The 21,098-nt window shown below is 40.7% G+C and overlaps 1 protein-coding gene across 2 annotated transcripts in view; it reads right to left on the bottom strand.

The window, feature by feature from the left end:
* The window catches only part of HECW2 (HECT, C2 and WW domain containing E3 ubiquitin protein ligase 2), a 2,117,141-nt gene that overhangs the window by 288,454 nt on the left and 1,807,589 nt on the right, over nucleotides 1–21,098 (bottom strand). For both annotated transcript variants that reach the window (XM_044060621.1, XM_044060622.1), the window contains one exon: nucleotides 7,587–7,733. In XM_044060621.1, the coding sequence (XP_043916556.1) occupies nucleotides 7,587–7,733 (147 nt within the window). The remainder of the gene's footprint in view (nucleotides 1–7,586; nucleotides 7,734–21,098) is intronic.

Genomic DNA, 21,098 nt, shown 5'->3' with positions numbered 1-21,098 from the left:
AAAACAATTAGCCAATGGGTGAGTCGTGGTGACAAAAATACATCTGAACATTAACACCCTCATTATCAGCTAACTGAACTGCTGCTAAACTCTAACATACAAATTGTCAACGTCTCATTGCACTGTGTTAGAAATACATACATATAAAAAAAATCCTAAAAATATGCACTTTAAATACTAGAACTTACTAAATATGACACCACGTGCAAGGTCCCCTCGAGGACCAGTGTAAACATTTATGTTTGCAAATTGTTTCCAGCAATATATACCAAAAAATAAAGCATGTTATGCACTATATAAAAAAATATATATAACTAAAGCATTATCTAAATTTCAAATAATGCTAAAAAAACTGATATCAAAATTGGTTTTACATATGTAAATCAAGTTCCATATTAAGACCATTTGGCCATAAGGTTCTGTAATTAATAATACATCTAGTTTCTATTCTTAAAAGGGTATGTGCATGATCAACACCTTGTTTTACATAAGGCTTAATTAATACACTACAAAATAAATCCCTTGTACTTCCATTATGAACAGAATTGAAATGTTGGGCCACAGGATTGTTGAGCGTCCCATGTCTAACATCCCATTGATGCTCCATGATTCTTTTCTTAACCATTCTTTTGGACTGTCCAATATACCACTTAATGGGTTGACAACTACATCCGATGGCATAAACAACCCCACTGCTACTGCAATTATAAGATCCTAGGGCCCTGAATCTTTTCCCATTGATAAAGCTCCCCAAAATGTTCTTAACCTTGTGATATGCCTTACATCTTCTGCACCAAAAAGTGCCCACTAATCTATCATTATGTATGACTCTATTGATGGCCTTTGAATTGATTAGCTCTTTTAAACTGAAAAATCTGCTGTGTGAAAAACAACCCTACCAGTAAAAAGCCCCCGCACCTCATCATCTTGTTTGATGATAGGCCAAAATCTATATACAAGGGATTTTAGGGTCCCAGAAAAAGGAGAAAATTTGTTGACAAAGAATATATCATCCTCAGATATATGCCCAACTGGCAACAAAATATGAGAAACTGGAATGATTGCTTATTAAAGAAGTGTCTTTATTCTATGACTGGGGAGGCTTTTTACTGGTGAATCCCAGAAGGAGTCTGTTGTGGCATATGTCCTAAACCTCAGGACAAGGCTCAAGGAACTCATGGGCTTGGCCCAGGAGAACCTGGCAGAAGCCCAAAAGTAGAAAAGGGTCTGGTATGACAGGAATGCTCAAGCTAGAAAGTATACTCTAGAGCAGCAGGTAATGGTTCTCATTCCTATCAGACACAACAAGCTGCAGGCAGCTTGGGAGGGACCCTACAAGGTGGTAAGGAAGGTCAGTGATCTTAACTACAAGGTAGAACTGCTAGGTAGGAGGCAGGTAAGGGCCTTATAGTAGCTGATAAGTAAGGGTGGCTGGTGGCAGCTGGCACTACCTTATAGTCTGGGCAGAAAGTACAGTTGTGTACACTTACCATAAATATAGATGTTTGAGTGTATTCACTGTTGCAGTCATTTCATTTGGGCAATCTGCTTGCAGGTTGCCCTCAGTCAGCCTAACAAAGTCTTGGGTCCTGCATTGATTGCTGTCTCTTCTTCCATGATGTCAGGTCGTCAGGGGTATAAAACATGCAGCCGACGCCATTACATCAGTTTTTCTTGCCCCAGATGTCAGATGCCTCCCTAATGGGGATCAATTAAACATAAAAATACAAAGGTATACCTCCAACAAAAAAGCAAATACACCAAAAAGGCTTTTAAGCATAGCAAAGTAAAGTAGAGGTATAGCCAAAAGAAGTTAGAGGGAAGGAGGGAGGGTAACTGGGACTGCAACAGTGAATACACTCGAACATCTACATTTATGGTAAGTGTACATAACTGTACTATGTTCTTCGTGTTTCACTGTTGCAGTCATTACATTTGGGTAGATTCCCAAAGATATGGTTGGGAGGAGGAGTTTAGATACCATTAGGGCCAACTATAAGGCCCTGCAAGACTGCAGTGGCAAAACCAGCTCTGAATTTAGAGAAAATTGGCAAATGATAATGCTTGGTGAAAGTACGTACAGAACTCCAGGCAGCCGCTTCTAGGATGTCCCTGGTGGGAACACCTCTTGGAAAGGCTGTAAAAGTAGATGCAGCCCTGGTGGAGTGAGGTCTGATCTCCTGGGGGATAGGTTTTCCATGGTGCTTATAGCAGAAACGAATGCAATGGCTTATCCATTTAGAAATGGCTTGTTTTGAAATAGCCTTCCCCTCTGCCCCTGCAGCAAATGCTACCAGCAGTTGTTCAGATTTTCTTTGAGGTTTAGTCCTGTCCAAGTAGAATCTAAGTTGTCTGTGCACATCCAAGGAATGCAGAATCCGTTCCCCTTTGTTCTGTGGATTGGGGAAGAAGGTTGGCAAATGAATGGACTGATTAAGAGCCACACTGGATACCACCTTGGGCATGAAGGATGGATTGGTTCTGAGTGACACCCTGTTCGCATGAAATATGATGAAAGACTCCACTGCCATAAGGGCCTGTAATTCAGATACCCTTCTAGCTGAAGTGATTGCTAAAAGGAAAGCTGCTTTCCAAAAAATAAATTCTAAGTCTGCAGTAGCAGCTGGCTCGAAAGGAGGTAGAGTGAGTTTCTCCAATGCAAAGTTAAGGTCCCAGGCTGGGGTTGGAGCTCTCCTGGGTGGTCTCAAATTTGTGGCCCTTCTGAGGTACTGCTTGAGCAGTGGATGAGAGAAGAGGGGAGATTCTGTGTTATAATGAGCTGAAATGGCTGAGGAGTGGATTTTAATGGAGGAAAAAGACAGGCCCTTGTGAAGCATCTCAGTTAAGTATTGTAAAATCTGAGGTAAATTGGGCGCTGCTGTGCTCATCCCCTGAGATTGGTTCCAGGCACATAATCTTTTCCATTTTTCAGCATAAGATTTTCTAGTATTAGGCCTCCTTGCTTCTAAGATGACATCCATCACAGGTTTGCTGAGGGATGGTAAGAGAGAGTTTAAGTAATTAGCCAGGTTGCAAGGTTCAGTGTTGGAAGCTGAGGGTGCAGAATCTGGTACTTCTGCTGAGGCAGCAGGGAAGGAGTCTGAGGCAGGTGCCGAGTAATCAAAATCATCCTTGGCTTGTTCCGTTTGACTTTTAGTAGTACTTTGGAGAGCAGAGGCAGCGGGGGGAAGGCATAGACTAATAGTTTTTTCCAGCTGAAAAACAGAGCATCCACTTTCCAGGCTTGTTTGTGGGGAGTCCTTGTGCAAAATTGGTCCAATTGGTAGTTCTGGGGGCAGGCAAACAGGTCTATATCTGTGCTTCCCCATTCGCTTGTCAACTTGTTGAAAATCCTTGGTTCCAATTTCCACTCATGTGGGTCCATGAAGTTTCTGCTTAGTCCATCTGCCAGTGTATTTAATTTTCCTGGCAGGAATTGAGCTTGTAGGTGCACTTGGTAGCTCAAGGCTGTGTTCCACAATGCCATGGCTAGCCTGCAGAGGGGGGTAAGAATGTGTACCCACCCCCCTGCTTGTTTATGTACCACATAACCATGGTGTTGTCCGTCTTTACCATTAGTTGTCCTGGAAGAATGTAGTCCTTGAAGGCTGTCAGAGCATTCTGTGCAGCTAACATTTCTTTTTGATTGATATGCAGGTGCATTTGACTTGGGTTCCATTTGCTCTGAATGTACTTCCCTGCCAGGTGAGCCCCCCATGCATAGTCTGATGCATCTGTTGTTAGGGTTTGGGCGGCAGGGGGTGGTGTGAAAGGAAGTCCCTTGTTTTGGTGGCAGGCCTCTGCCCACCAAAGGAACTCTAGGTGTAGGCAAGGTATGATAGGAATCATTGTTTCTAGGCTGTGAGAATGTTGACTCCATAGGCTTTTTAGATACCACTGTAGTTTCCTCATATGCAGTCTTGCATATGAAATTAGAAGAATGCAGGAGGCCATGAACCCCAAGGCTTGCAGTATTTGTCTTGCAGATAGCAGAGTTTTTGTGGCCACTTGTTTGAAGTAGATTGTCAAATGAATTTGCTTTTCTGGCGTGAGGTAAGCCATCTGGGAAGCTGTAGTCAAGCTTGCTCCCAGGAATGTAATTTGTTGACAGGGTACCAGTTGTGATTTCTTTTCATTTATGGTGTACCCCAGGCAAGTTATAACCCTTTTTACAAATGCCAGATGATTCAAAAGTATGTCCTGGCTTTCTGCCTGAATTAGACAATCGTTCAGGTATGGGTATATTTGAATACTTCTTTGCCTGCAGAATGCAATAACTGGAGCTAGGCACTTTGTAAATACCCTGGGTGCAGTAGATAAGCCAAAGGGCAGTGCAGAGAACTGATAGTGTGTGTAGCCTGCTTTGAAGTGTAGGTATCTTCTGCAAGATTCCCTGATTGGGATGTGCAGGTATGATTCTTTTAAATCTAGTGTTGCCAACCAGGTGTCTTTGCCTAGCATAGGAAGTAATTGGTGAAGAGTCAGCATCTTGAATTTTGGAATCTCCTGAAAGGTGTTTAGAGTAGACAGGTCCAGGATAGGAAGCCATGATTTGTCTTTTCTGGGTACCAGGAAAAGTCTGGAGTAGAAACCTTGTCCCTTTTCCTCTTCTGGTACCAGTTGAATAGCCCCCACGCTTAGCGAGAAAATACTTGTTTTTGAGCCTCTGCCCACTGATTTGGGGGTAGATCCGGCCACCCACTTGGAGTTGGCAATGTGTGGAAGTAAAATCTGTATCCCTGGGACACTACAGTTAAAACCCATTTGTCCTGGGTAATGAGTTCACAGTTCTTTTCATGAAGAACAATCTTTCTCACCAAAGGGATTCAGTTGATAAGTGCTTGGAAATTTTAAAAGGAAGTCATTGATACATTTTACCATAGAAGGGTGTCTTTTTATTCCCAGACTTGGAAGTAGAGGCCCCACTGCTTAGTTCTGTGAGTCCCCTGGGACTGAAACCTGGGGCTTTTGCTGTGTCTGGGTTTGGCTTGAGAAGACCTGGAAGGGGCTGGAAAGGACCAATTCTTAGAAGGCCAGTGGCTACTAAATCTAGGAGGCTGAACTTGTAAAAAATATTTAACAGTTTGCATAGATTTAGCTTTATCTTCCATCTTTTTAAGAACTTCTTCAGCCTTGTTGCCAAACAGACGGTCCTGATGTAAAGGAGCATCCAACAATTTAGCTTTAACATGATCAGGCAAAGATTGCTCCTTAAACCAGGCATGCCTTCTAAGCACAGACACAGTAACAGCAGCCCTGCAAGAGGCCTCTAAGGAAACAAAACCACATTGCAAAGTATGTTTTCCAACTTGTTCAGCAGAATGCATTAAATTCTGTAAGTATTTATTTTCCACACACTCAGGAATCAACATCATTTTCAGTTTAAGCAGTCCAATAACATGTTGCTGATATTTTAATATATGAACTTGGCAGTTTAAAGCTCTAATTGCCAAGGTTGCTGAAGTATAAACCTTTTTACCCCATCTATCTAGCGCCTTGAAGTCTCTATCAAAAGGGGTAGGATTTTTAGCAGTAGAAGCCTCAATGCCCTTGTGCACCTGTGAAATAGTCTCTGGATCTGCAGTAGGATTTTTGAAAAGGAACTTGTGGGACTCAGGGACCCTGTAGTATCTGTCAGGTTTACTGGGAGCAGGAGGCAGGGAATCAGGGGCCAAACTGGATTCTGAGAAAAGCATCATCAACAATGACTAGTACAGGAGGAATAGCTAAAGGCCTATGCTGAGGTAGGAGAAGGAAATCCCTAAGCCTCTTTTTTGAATCAGAAAATTCCTGGCTTTCCCAGTGAAAATGCTCCCTTAAGAGTATGTAAGGTTTCCCAAAAGAAAAATCCTCAGGAGGGGAAGCAGAGGGAATAGAGTTCTCCGCATCAGAATCCTCATAAGTAGGTAAGGACAAATCCAGGTCATCAGAAGAGTCAGAAAAAAACAGAATCCTGATCAGAAGATTCATAATCAGGCTCAGCCCTAGGCCTCTTGGGTGGGGGGGTGGGGGTTTGGCTACCCCTGATTAGAGTTATTAGATCTTCAGCCATTTGTATCATTTGTTTTTTAGGCATAGAGGCCTGAGCATGTGGCCTGGGCATCGTTTTTTTAGACATGGATCGAGATTTAGGCCTTAATAATGAAGGAGGTGTCGATTTAATATGCAAGTCCGTAGGCCTGAATACACCCTCAGAAACCGGTGCCTGCACAGTGGCTCCGGACCCATCCAAGGTAGAGGTATCCGCGGGTTCCATAGTTGTAGTATCTCGCGGCATACCGGACTCCGAATGGGTCTCAGTAGAGGCCTGCGAATCAGAAGTAACGGGTATCAGGGGCTGTGAATGTGCCTCACTGAGTAGCGGCGAACTGGCGACTGGCTTAGGAGAAGCATCGTTGGCAGTTTTGGACCTCGGCGGCCTGTCTTTATCTTTGCGTGTTTTTGGAATCCTGGAAGTTGGATGCTAACCGACAACATTTCTGGATAATTAAACCGAGAACCACAATATTTAGAGGCAAAAATATATCGACGACGGATAGTGCGAAGATTAAATAAAGCATAAAACCAACAGCAAGGTACGTCATGGTCAGGGCCTAGGCAAGGAATACAGTACAAATGAAAATCTTTATGATGTATTTGCTTTCCACAAGTAATGCAATTATTAACTTTTACTGACATCGGAAAGGAGCAAGAAAAAGTTTCCCCAACGGGGCACTTAGCTTTTAGTTGAAGACTTCGGTTCTGAAACTCGAAAACAAAAATTTTAGGAGTCGGCCGACCGGCACTTGCGAACTGCTTCTCCTTCGGGTACCGTACGGCAAGAAAGACTGATGTAATGGCTTCGGCTGCATGTTTTATACCCCTGACGACCTGATGTCATGGAAGAAGGGACAGCAACCGACGCAGGACCCAAGACTTTGTTAATCAGGCTGACTGAGGGCAACCTGCGAGCAGATTACCCAAATGTAATGACTGCAACAGTGAAACACAAAGAACATGGGGGCATAGCTAGTAAACCTGTGCCAGCCGTTCCCAGGTGTGTGTTTTTGTGTTTGCACATCAATCAAATCTCAAAGTGTGTGTGTGTGTGTGTGTGTGTGTGTGTGTGTGTGTGTGTGTCAGCTACTTGGACAGTGACACGAAGCACTGGATGGACACAGAGGGTGCTGGAGGTCTTAGCTTGGCAACTTGGCTGAGATGTTAACCCTATAGCTGTGCCAGTGGGGAGTCTTATTGGGGATCTGGAGAAAGAGGGAGAAACTAGCCCCAGACTGACTGTGATCTCTATGTGCCCTTATGGGAAACTGTACTTTACTGTGTGTGTACTTGTCATCCTCCCAATGTGTACATCCCTCACTGGTGCTAGTAGTGAGGACTGAGGCTCCATAATTACTGGGCCAGTGCAGGGGCGTCACAAGCTGTAATAATTTTTTTTTGTTAAAATGATATTTATAACAGAAAAAATGTAGATGATAGTTTACAGACTGTGCAGTTTAAAAATTCAGCACAACACATCCCAACCAATCTAGTACAAGATTAGAAAACAAAATGTCTGAAAAGGAGAAAAAGGTACAAGAACATATTACCTCATAGAAGCCCCGTACTAGACTCTCCGTCTGCTGTACAACTCCTCTCTCAATTCTCCACTTCACCATTTTCTCAATATACTCCTTCTTGTTCTTCTCTGTAACTGGAATGTTGGCGCCCCCTGGCTTCAGTTCTCGCTCTGTGATCTAGAATTAAATCAAAAGGTACTTCAACAAAGTACTAGTTCAAGGGTATGCACACTTATGCAATCAGCTTATTGTACTTTTTTTTATTTTTTATATTTTTTTCCCCTAACGGATTTGTTTGTTTTTCAATTGAATTGTACAGGTTATAGGTTTCATTAAAGGTGGGGAAAGTTTTGAAATGATTTATTGTGGTCTTGTTTTTTATATCATAAAAACTGGCATTTTAACAGGGGTGTGTAAACTTTTTATATCTACTGTGAGTGTATGTGTGTGCGTGTATATATATATATATATATATATATATATATATATATATAGATATATATATTATATTTGCATCTCTCTTTATGCATATGTGTGTGTGTGTGTGTGTGTGTGTGTGTGTGTGTGTGTGTGTGTGTGTGTGTGTGTGTGTGTGTGTGTGTGTGTGTGTGTGTGTGTGTGTGTGTGTGTGTGTGTGAATAAATACTTTCCTTTACTTTTAGGATATTTCCACACTCTCTAAAAATGTTGAGGTGACAATTCTTACAATTGTTAAAAAAATGTAGTCTGTCAGAGCTCTCTACTATATCTTTTTTCTAGTCACATCCACAAGTCCTATTTTTCTATATTTTTTCTACATTGTCTACATTTTTCTTTTATTATTAGAATGTGTAACTTTGTGGAGCTTTTCTCCCTGGGCCTCTGCTGAAAAGGGGTCTTATTCTGCCTAGTCAAACCATCTGGGTAATGAAACACAAATAAATCATAAATAACTACAATAACTATGTGATGCCAAACCAGGTTAACCTTTCTTTAAAGACTAATATGACAGAGGGCTACTACCCACCCCTCTTTGTGCAGGACAGTCCCTACTTTAGAAGTTGTGTCCTTCAAAAAAAGAAAAATGGCAAATACCATGAGATTTTAGGCTAAAAAATAATTTTCTATGTTTTCATAAATAGTGACATAAAACAATTTTATATCCAAAATACCTAAATGTTTAACAGCATAAACAATACAAACACTACAACACTAAGCTTTTATTTTACCAAAGAAATTCTTTTGGACCACCTGCTGGTGTGGTTTGTGCTGCAAAATCCATAAAAAAAAGTCCACTTTGGATAACTGAAAAGCTGATAACCCTAATGGTGTACTGTCAAGGGAACACCATGGTTTCAAAGAAGAATATAATACCTTAACAGTCCTGTTCTCAGTAATAGACTAGTCTACTAAACAGGGGCAATGATTTTCATACAGGAGACATTCTTATCAATATGTGCAAAGTGTTTTGAAACAACAGATTATAATGTACTTATTTATTTACCTGGTTGTTTACTGAAGCACACACCTCTCAACCTCTGAGAATTAAGCAGTGGCTGTTAAAAATCATAGCAGGGGGTTAGAAAGAAGAGCATTTTCTTTTTTTAACAACAGAACATAGTCATATGCTCTACCCTGTATAGCTAATGATGGAGAACCTTTGTATAAGGTTATTTAATTCATTTATCAAAGTACATATCTATAAGGAAGTATGACTTTATGGGAAAAAATTGTATATCTAGTAGACACAAGGCTAAATCTGAAGGCCAAAATCATAGCTGTCCTATGGCAGGATAAGCTGTCATCTCATCTCCCAATTACCTTACGTGTCCCTCAAGGCTCCATACTAGGACCCCTCCTCTTCTCTATCTTCATAAATGACCTTCATACCACCATCCCAACAGCACACTGTATCCAATACGCAGACGATTCAATCTTATTCTGCTCAGCCACCTCTTAAACAGATCTCCTTTCCCTAACCCAGAACACCTTTAATAGGATTGAAAACTGGCTAACTAACCACCGGCTACTTCTGAAGCCTAATAAAATCAAGCTACTACTTTTCTCCCCTAACCATAGGTCCATGCATCCATTCTTCACTATTAAGTCCAACAATGGGACCATTATCTCCCCAGATGACCAAACTAAGCTACTAGTAGTACTGATAGTCAACCACCTCAAATTTGATGTGCACATTGACGACACTATTAAGTCCATTAACAAAAAACTTGGCTCCCTTTACAAGCTCAAACCTTTCCTTACCCCTTTTGCTAGGGTTGCTATAGCATGTATCCATCTTCTCTCATCTCTCCTTTATGCCTCTCCAGTATTTACCAACCTTTCTAAATCCAACCTCAACAAACTATCCTCCTGATACTATCATATAGCTAGATTTGCCACTGGTATGGCTTATAAAACCCACCATTGCAATAACCTAGTTCAACTCGACTGGCTAGAACTTCCATCCTTTCTACAATACAACCAACCTATAGTAGCATACAAAGTACTCAACCAGCCTGATAATACCCTGGCTCTATAGAATGTAATAAGCACACATAATGCCCTCAGACCACTTAGATCCTCAAATAAATTATTGGTCCTAACCACAAAATCCAACAGCACAGCAGGGGATTCTCTATTTACTAACTCATTTGGTAAAATTTGGAACCAACTCCCTGCAGTTCTAACCCAAGAATCTTCACTACCCATATTTAAAAAAGGCCTCAAACAATACTTTAAATCACACTGGCTCTGTCCCTGCCTAAACTCTGAGTAACCCTACCCTACAACTTAATATTTCTCTACTCCTTTGATTACTATTAAGCCAGTCTTTCTACTGAGCAACTGAGTTATATTTTAATGTTCAGAGATGCCTGCTTATACCCATGTTAAACCTTAAGCTTGTGGTATGTGTTTTTATCTACAGTGTTTGGTTTGTATGGTTTAAACCCTGTGAAAGGATGTACCAGTTTTCTTTTGTCACTTCAGTTCTATTATAGTTGAATTATCTATCTATTGTATTATCTATGCAATTGTATTAGTGTAGTTGTGTTAAAAGTGGAGCTTTTCTCCCCGGGCCTCCGCTGAAAATGGACATACATCCAGTTGGACTATCCCAGTCAACAAATGTAAAATAAATAAATAAATAAATACAAATAAATAAATAGCAGTATGCCTAAATCATAGAAGCTGAGAGGTATGTCAGGGTAGTACACAGATCACAAGTAACCAAGTTTAGGCACAGCCTGGTGAATACAATCATGAGTATACATGATAACTTTTTAGTATCACAGCAGATTACCTGCCATTCACCGAAACCCATTCAGATGACAGTAACCAGTGAAAACTGGAAACTCTACCAACTTCGACTGTTCCCAACACCAGGGTTTCAAAAGAAAAAAAAAACTGGTCCAGAGCACCAATAATGCAGAAGTAGGTAAATGAAACAAAAACTTTTACTGCAAAAGTAAAGTAACACAACATTATTAACCCAGGAGCACTTTTTGTTCTAATGCTGTAGAAATGCATCAAACTGGTACAAAATATGAAAAATACATCTTAGACAGATTACATGACATCTGTAGCCAGTCAGTTAAAGACAACACTGAAAACAAATGCAATATTAAATATCCAAGTAAAATGATTACAGTTTACGTAAGAAAGGTGAAAAACTAACAAAAATAAAATGTTTCTTAAGATTAGTGTTTTAAAACTTTACTTTTAAACACATACTTTTAAAATGAACAGCCCGGGTGAACTGGTTGCATTTAATAATGTTTAACAGTAAAATTTTCTAAATTCTAATGCATTTTCCAAGCGTCACCACAAAAGTCCAGTGTAACCTTTTCAATCACATAGAAAATTAACTTTTTAAAACTTGTACAACTCTTTACGTACATAAATAGAGCATACTCTGTCATTTCTTGTTTTCAAAGCATAATTACATTCATACATTTGATTTGCTTCTCTTCCATTGGTCTTTACTATATAGAAAGTGCAGCAGATTGTATTTTCAGCTATATACCATTATATATACTCATATATAAGCAAAAAAATGCCACTGCCCACAGATACCAGTGTAAAAGGTACCCTTAAGACAAAAAAAAAATCCTTGGAGATTGCAGTGTATATACTTAAGATTGTAATATACTTCAATTTGTTACTGATGTGCCATGCTACAATTCCAATCTCACTGCTATAATCACAAAAAAATATGAATAAATAAATGATAATGAATGGAAGTATTTACACAGCAACAGGACCTTGGTTGCCTAGTTATGGCCTATTGTTATGTGAGATGAAGAGATTAAACAGGGTACTACTGCTGTATTTTTGTGACATTCATTCATTCATCCAGTGAATATCTGATGACTGAAAACCACTTTATAATATTACCATTGCTGATTAGGATAAAGTAGGCAACTAAACAATGAACGAAAATGTCTTTCCGCAAAGTAAAATTTGAAGCATTGTACTCGTTTTTAACACACAGACTTACGTGTGGGTAAATGCATTTTAATGGCTTTTTGGTTTTAAAACTCATCAACTAATACATTAGGTTAGCATGTCCATACATATACAGTAAATATTAACGCTGTAGCCTGACTCTGTGGCACAAAGGGGTAGAGCCCTTACTGAGACTCAGGTGACAAAGGTTCGATTAGTGGACCCAACAGTGAAGAACCGAGGTGGGGGGAAGAAAGGGGACAGTAGTGGCATTGTCTACTCATCTCTTTGGGGGGGCAGTGGGTAGTCAGGTAGCACGTGGTTAAGCAAGATTTGTCTGGTAGAGACCAAGGAACCACTTCCTGTGCTTGAGGGGAAAGGGCAGGGCCATTTGCTGGCAACATCCATTGTGGAAGTGAGGAGTGACCAGTGCAGACAGCCCTTCACATACCCCCCCCAAACTCTGCAGCTGGGTGTTTATGGGAACGGCCACGACAAAAGAAGAAAAAACACTGAACCACCCCTAATAACTCTCTCAATGACACCCCTACCCAGTCAATCCTCACCCTGGTGAAGGGGAACAAATAAGCCAAATGTCCAGGAGGGGGCATATGGTTGACAGGCAGTGGTAGCAAAGAGTGAAAAGAAAAACTGAAAATGTACAAATGAAATTGAAATGATGTTCAGAAATAAGCCTGTTATGTAGACTCAAATAATGGGGACTATTGGTGATGGATCTTAACTGGCTGCAGCAGCCACAAGTGTGTGTCCCTTTGGTTTTGTTTAAAAGACAGGCCTCCTTAACTTCAAAGTCAGGTTTCACCTCAAAAAGATTCTTTAAATTAAGGACCCTCTTGTACACAAATAAAGGAGTACCTCTGCCACATGCTCTAGTTGTTTATGTGTAGTCAGAATTTTCAATTTATTTTAAATGCCTTTTATTGATTCAAAAGCAATATTAAAGGTTGCAACCTCAGCAAATCATTTTTCAAACTTATTATCAAATTGTGTCACTGATACCTGTCCTCTTTGATTCTGTATAGGAGGCACATATGGTGGTTTTGACTGAATCACTTCTCAGAAAACTTCATTTTGGTATCCTCTATGGAAATCCAAAACTTCTTTTATTCAAGTTTACCAATAGTTCTTCACAGAAATTTTTAAAATGTCCTGCTCTGGGATTCAAATTATTTCTCTCCAACTCTATTAATTTCCCAGTGCAGGTTGGCCAATAAGTGCAATGGAAGACAATTCCAGTTCAGAGGCATGATGTGGCTGCAATGAGAAAGACCTCTGAATCAAACACTGCTCTGTCAGACCTGACCCCATTTGTGTTCTCCCTAGCAGCCCAAGCATCACCTTAGCAAAGTCACCCCACTACATGCACACACATACACACAAGCACATACACACACATGCACACACATACACACACATACACACACATACAAATACATACACACACACACACACACACACACTCACACACACACACACACACAGGCTGACATTCCCAAGCAAGCATCTACATCCACTCTTCCACAAACAAGTCCCCCCATCTGCTCAAACACATGGAAAGACTCACCTAAACACCCACATGCATGGTCCAACCTCACATACTCGTATTGACAGTTTCAGCATCATCCCCACCCCCCATCTACAGTACAGTGACCAGGCAGACACAAACACCACACACACATGCACATCCAGACTTGATTTCCTACCTAAACCCCATAGTGCAACCACTCAGGAAGACAAACTCACACATATAGACACACACAGAGTCATTCAGCCTTATGTCCCTACAGACAAGCACACATACATGCACTGATATCCTCCAATGACTTTGATAACTCAGTTTGTTTCATCATTTATTTTTGACATTTTGAAAATGCTTTTCAGGGCTCTCTTTGCTGCATTTAATCAACTTTGAGTAGTTGTGGAGATTTTTTTCTTATAGGTTATATGTTTTTTTTTTCTGCTGCAGAATTTGTTGACTTTTATACATCCACCAAATGATTTGAATTAGAATTTCCCAGTATATTTGTACTTACTAAAATGAAACTGGTTGTTCACATTCATCATATGATACAATCCAACATCTTCCTCAATTGCTGTTTTTGTATTTATGCTAAATAAAATCCAGCAATAACTGCCTGGTGTGGAATGAACGTTATCATAATTATCATATGAGTGATCGCCAGATACAGACTGTTAGTAGTTGTAACTTTTTCAGCTGAGATTGAAAACAAGTGACACAACCTAACTTGATAGAGGAAGTAACTTCTGGGAAAGAAAAGGAAGCCCTCTCCCCATGTTAGTAAGTAGAATGCATAAAATATTACTGCACCAATGTTCAATGTACTGCTATTACACTCAAATCCTAAATTGCTGGTCATTTAAGAGTTTGCTACTATTAAAGTCAAGGTCATATACACTATTATCAAACTATTTGTCAATAATTCTTTCAAAAGTAATCACTTTGTCTGTCTGTCATATGTGCATCTGAATAGTTTCTCACAACTTGCCTGCTCTGTATTTAAAAAAAAAAAGTAGTGACACCGATAATGAATTATTTATAGTGTTACTTGAATGACAGGTAAAGTCTATTCCCAGAGTTGTGGCCAGGACCTCATTTTTATGACATTTAAAAACCAATATCAAGTCCCTCTCAAATATCTCTAACCCACTGAAATAGTATCAGCTCCTTAAATCTTTCCTGACAGTTAAGATGTTTTAATCCAGCTATCTGTTTGTTAAAAGTACATTGAACTTTCTCAAGTCTCTTAAGATGGGATATGTTATACATACAAAAACTAGCACAACACTAAAAGATGGGTCTAATTACCAATTTATTTATAGATAACCCTATAGTATCTCTAATCGAGATGCTTAACAAAACATTCTTCATTAACTCATCGTACCTCTTTAAATCATTGCTATTATGTTTGCCAAAACCTAATGCATGCTCACCCAACACACCCAGAATCTTGCTATCAGTATCTGCTAGATTTCTCATGCCAAAATGTGTAACTGTACATGTTTGCATTAAACCTCATACCATTAGAGGTAATCCTTTCAAACGTGTCCAAATACTCTTGCAAATCTTGATATCGTCGGCAAATTTAATCACCCATACAGATTCATAATTAAGAAATTTAGTAATAAATACACCAATTATAGGGATCAAAATGGATCCTTGAACAGCCCTGAAACTAACCAAGACATCCTCTGGTAACTGTTCATAATATAAACAAAACTCTTCCCCTCCAGTCAGTTAGCTATCCTGTTCACCAGAAAAGTTCTTTACCATTTACTCTAGGTTATTTTTTTATTAATGAACTCTGCTAATATTTAAGTGAACAAACTATTTGAACAGTAGTTTGACCAGAGTATATAGGGGATATTTCCTATAACATTACTACAATAGTAATATTTTATCAGCTATGCTTATGTACTTCACTTTACTTAGACAGTCCTTTTGTTCATCTGGAATCAAAGTAGAAGGGCAAATCAGTCCATAAAGCTGATATATTCATTATAAATATCAATTGTAATGTGGACAAATTCTATCCCTGTTTGTGAAGGTTATAGCTATTATCTGAGATCATTTATGAAGATGGAGACAGTTCACTGACCCCACTATAGTTCTGTGAGAGGCATTGTATCCCCAAACTATTGAATAGCAGATATGTTCTACAAATAGGTTTTTGTGACAGGGTAGATTTCAGTAGCCAAAGGGAAAAAGACTCCTTCAGGGCTATACACTCTTACTCAGACTTCTGACATTCACATGCCGTATCATCATCTTTACTTTCCAGTTACCTCAGGTCTACAGTAATTTGGTCTCAATCTAAAAAAAAAGAATGAACATGAATAGTAAATATCCCATTCAAGTGTGTGAACTCTCCTGGAGAAGAGATTCATCCAATCAAGTACAAGCCAGTCTGGGGAGGGGGCTCACATTGCTTCTTTCAGGTGGTTAAACATTAAATTTCCATCTACTGTACCACATTTTGAGCCATTTACTAAACACTAAGATTTTGCACTAAAACAGTGATGGAAGTATTGTCCTTAGCATGCAGCTGGGTCTATTACTGGCTAGTACAACAGACAAGAGCTCCCATGACCAGCTGCACCTCACATAAGGTAGAGCATCTAAGACTGTTAATTACTATAAAAGCAATGAGAAGCTCCTACTTTTCACTGGGATCCTGCAGTTTTCCTAATCAAGTTGTTACGTCCAGTTCTTCACCCCAAATAAGTAGGTTGCAGTTACGTCTTCCATGCAATGTCTGGTTTGTTGGCTATCTTTTCTGTATATTAAGAAATGACCCAATTACCAACATTCTGCACACAAGGCTTCAGGTGAGGCATAGGGGTAGTCTGACGTGTGAATCATGCAAAGTGGAATACTTAACGTATCCACTGTGGTTAAAAAGAAATATTATAAAAGTTCAGATGATTACGGTAGTTGTTCGACCAAAAAGCTCAGGCTTATCATTTAGACTTGGACTTTGTAAGGCAAAACGTTTACTGCAGATGCTACCCTGAGCAATTGATAGGGAGCTACTTGATGCTTAAGACAGTACAATGAAACAAATATCAATCCTGTATATATATTACAAAACGGTTTATATATTAATGAGAGTATGACTTGTAGATGTAATGATAAAAATTTAGCAATGGATGTAAGCAACAATAAAATAATTATACATAATAATTGGCAAATATTTAAAATGTTCTCTGCTAGTGGTTGGGGACAAACCCTCATTTATTTTCAATAAAGAAAAAGAATTTCAAAGATTTGTTAGAAAGAAATATGTGTTGGCGTCCTCTAATGGTAAAATGTTAGCTTACAAAAATTGCAATTACTGAATTTCTTTATTAACAGGCTTTTTCTGATGTTCATTTGGTTAATTACAGGTTCATAGCTTCATAGGTGTGTACTAGGCTAATGGCCCTGGAGTCTTTACAAGTCTAGCCCATAGGATTACCCTGGCATCGTGCCACCCAACCTTAGTTCCCAGTGCCGCTGTCGAGTACATCCACTGGAGTGATCCCCAGGGTGAATTTTCTATTTCCCATCCACTCATCAAGATTTCTCTTAAAGAGGGTCAGTGAGGTGCTCTGTTTGACATGTATGGGAAGTCTATTCCATAGCATGGGCAGTCTCTGGGTTATTAACCTGTCTCTCCAGCATGTTCTGCTGATTGCGGTAATGAGGTTGAGGTCTCTGTGTGATGCTGAGGCACCACTTTGTGTAGTGCGGCGGGATTGGGATTTCTTTAGACGTAGCATTTCTAACAGAGCTGGGTTAGACATGGCTTTATAAGTCAAGCAGAGATTGCCTCTAAGTAGGCGATATGAGACAAAGAATAGTTGGAGTATTTTGAGTATGTCCATATAGGACAAGTGTTTAAGGCCTAGAATCTTCTTTGTGAGGTACTTTTGCGGCCTCTCATGTTGTTGCAGGTATCTAGTGAGGTACATGCCAAATGGGGCATTGTACTCAATGACTGGCCTAATGAGGGAAGAGTAGAGGGTGACAATGACCTCTCTCTTCCTGGATGCAAAACCCTTAGTAATGAGATGTGCCACACAGAAGGACTTTCTGACCACAGTGGCAATGTGGTGGTCAAAAGAGAGGTTGCTGTCAACTTGTGTTCCCAGATCTCTTATAACGCCTTCTGTGTTTAGTGGACTACCATTGATGTGGTAATTCATGGGAACTGGGTTTTTCCCAAACAGGATGATGACATTTTTTGGCATTGAGCTTAAGGCCATGGTTCTGACACCAGTCGTTGGTCTCAGTGAGGCCTTTCTGTAGGATGTCAACATCACTTGGGGAGTTAATAATAGCTCCCAACTTGCAATCGTCTGTGAACTTTGTCAGCCAGAGTCCCTTCGTGTTGGCCTGGACTTCAGAGAAGTAGATACCAAACAGAAGAGGACCCAGGACTGAACCCTGTGGGACTCCACTCGTGACTGGTCGGCAATCTGACTTGGAGTCAGCTACTTTCACACTGCGGGTTTTATCTGTGAGCCAGTTTGCAAGCCACCTAGTGATATATGGGCTGATGCCTAGCTTAGTGAGTTTTTCTATTATTCCTGACTGGGGAATGGTATCAAAGGCCTTTGCCAGATCAAGGTAGGCTGTATAAACCACCTTGCCTTCATCCACAGCTCTGGTGACTGACTCAAAGAAGTCGACCAGGTTGAGCAGGCATGATCTACCCTTCACAAAACCAAACTGTGTGGGATCCAGAGTTTGGAGATTCCCTATATCCTTGTTTATTAGGTCCATGATGATGCATTCCATAGCTTTGCATATCAGACTTGTCAGGCTAATGGGGCAATAGTTCCCAGGGTCTATAGTCACTCCTCCCCTGTGGAGAGGGATGACTGTAGCAGTGCACCATTTGGTAGGGAGAAAGCCTGAGCTGAGGCTGTGACTGAACAGGGCACACAGGTAAGGTGCCAGTTCACTCTGTAGTTCATGTAGAACACAGCCAGGGATATTGTCAGGTCCCATAGTAGCTGTTTTGTTGGCCTTGGACAGTGCTGTTTTAACCTGTGCAGAAGTAATACTGGGTGCCTGTCAATCTACTGGTATTGTGGTTGGTCCTTTGGAGGGGGGGGGGAGTGGTAAAGTTGGCATTGAATCTGTTGGTCAGTATATTGGCAATATCGCAGTAGCTCAGTGCAAATTTTTGTATTGCTGTGGAGATTCTTTACATAACTATAGAATGCCTTGTGGTTGTCTTTACTGTACTGCAATTCTGTTTTCATAGCTAGCTTTAGAGGATTTGATGAGGGATCTCAACTTTTTGTTGAGGCTGATAAGGGAGTTTTTCCAGTCTTGGGACTTCACCTTATTCCACATCAGTTTCCTCATTCTGTTGCAGAGTTTGTTTATGGTAGGGGACCACCAGTTTAGCTTCCTTTTTTTGGAGGAGAGCATCTTGGTTCTATTGGGTATGGCGAGATCCATGCATTTGTGTACGTGTTTGTACAGTGCATTGGTGTATGAATTGGTGGTCATGCAACTATTCTCCATTTACATGGGTGCCGTGAAGTTACCCATCTCTGATTTTAGGAGCTCAAAGTTAGCTTTGGAAATGTTTTTCATGGTAGTTACCTTTGCGGGGGGGTGGGTGGAGGTGGGTTGGAGGGATATGGATTTCCAAGGTGATTAGTTTGTGGTTGGATCTAACCAGGGAGGAGTTGACTATTGGTGTAGTGCAACAGTTGCCCATGTTAGTAATGACCAGGTCAAGGATGTTGCTACCTCTAGTGGGGGTAAAAAGGAGCTGGTCCAGGGCATTGGAATTAATGAATTCCAGGAAACATTGGGTAAGTACATTGGTACATGAGTAGCTTTCCAAGTTAATGGAGGGGTAATTGAAGTCACCCAGTAGGAGAGTGTTAGGTTGGGCCCTAATATTCTCCAGGGTGTTAAGGAACATGGAGTGTAAGTCTTGGGACATGGCTGGGGACCTATAGCAGGCTATGACCTGAATCGTTGTCTTACCCAGTGTTAGCTACACCAGAAGTATCTCTGATGCTTTATGTTAGGCTACCAGTCTGGATGTGTGCGCACCCTTTATGAATATGGAAAACACCACCGGCTCTGGAGCTTTGGTTCAAGTTCTGGGGCCGAAAGGTGTGGAATGAGTTATAGCCTGGTAGTGCAGGGGTGCTTTCTGCTGCCTTTAACCAGGTCTCTGTTACAGCACAAATGTCGATGTTTTCCATTTTAAGGAGTGCTTCAATCAAGTGCATTTTGAGATTTAGACTTCTAATGTTGAGCAGCATGGCCCTCAGATTGCATTTGTTTAGCTGTTACGGCGGTAATTTGGTCTTTGGAACATCGCCTAAAAAAGGCACTAAAGGGGTGGCAAGAAGAGCCTTGGCCAGTATCTGGAAGCCCAGGGGTGACAGATGCAGGCCATCTCTGGCAAAGCATCGAGGTCTGTCAATCATGTCATCCCAGGCAGACAGATACTGGATCCCCTTAGAATGACACGAGAAACTTAGCCAATTGCTTAAATCAATCATTTTCTGCTTGCATTGTGGTAGCATTCTGGGTGATGGTAGGATGCTGCTCAGGGCTAGGTTCATACCCACCTGGGCTACATAATCTGAGAGCTCCTCCATGTCTCTTTTCATGTAGTTCAGGGAAGTATGTCTCAGGTCATTCAAACCCACATGTACAATGACAGAGTCACATTTCTACCTGTTGTTGAGGAACCTGAGTGCATGCATTATGCGGTGGATCCTGGCACCTGATAGGCAGCTGACTGTTACTTTCTCCTTATTCAACCTAGTGAGTGGGACATCAGTGTACCTCACTATTGAGTTACTTATGACTAGTGTGTTGGGCATGCTGTTTTGCCTTAGAGGCTTTGGTTGAGTGACACACTGTTTAGGAGTGTTATGTGTCTCATGATTAGTGTTGTGTTGTGGTGATCAAGTGCATTTTGCCTTGGAGGTCTCTGTTGTTTGGGTAGATTTTTATTGAGAGCCTCCGTGAAGGTGGGTGTGTGGTTTGTGTTTTTATGTGAAGGCAGTGCTGGTGTGTGTTCTGGAGGGCTATGTGTTCCATGTGGTGTGGTGCAAGTGTTGACATTCTCCTCTTGAGCAGCTATTCCAGTCGTGTCTGGAGAGCGCGTGGCTTTCAATTTGGATATATAAGTGTAGCTCTCGCAAGTCTGAGTGTTGGGAGGTAAGAGGAGAGGGTTGTCAGTGTACATGAGGCAGTTGCTACATTGCCTCAGGATGCCCAAGCTCACCAGGTTAATAGGAAACAGCACAGGGAACTGACCTTTAGATATGCCTGGAGGGGTGGGCATTAATAATAAGTACTGGATCTGTTTCCTTGTAGAATGTTTAGTGCTGGTAGCGCTTTCGTGTGCTACAATAATTGCTACAAGAAGTCTTTTAAAGTGCTAGACTAATAAGCTAATAAAAGTTTAGGAGAGGAGAGAACTAACAGAGCTGAAGGAAAATTTGAAGAGCAGACTTTGGCACTGCTCAGAAGCTTACAAACAGTCCTGGATACAGAAAATCTGTATCTGGGCTAGACCAGTTACAGGAATGGTGGGAAACAAGTGC

This window comes from Protopterus annectens, chromosome 2.part0 (assembly GCF_019279795.1).
Source record: "Protopterus annectens isolate FY-2018-M chromosome 2.part0, PAN1.0, whole genome shotgun sequence".
In the NCBI taxonomy this organism is placed as follows: Eukaryota; Metazoa; Chordata; order Ceratodontiformes; family Protopteridae; genus Protopterus; species Protopterus annectens.
The sequence above is the reverse complement of the archived record's forward strand: the minus strand, read 5'-3'. Positions and strand labels throughout refer to the sequence as shown.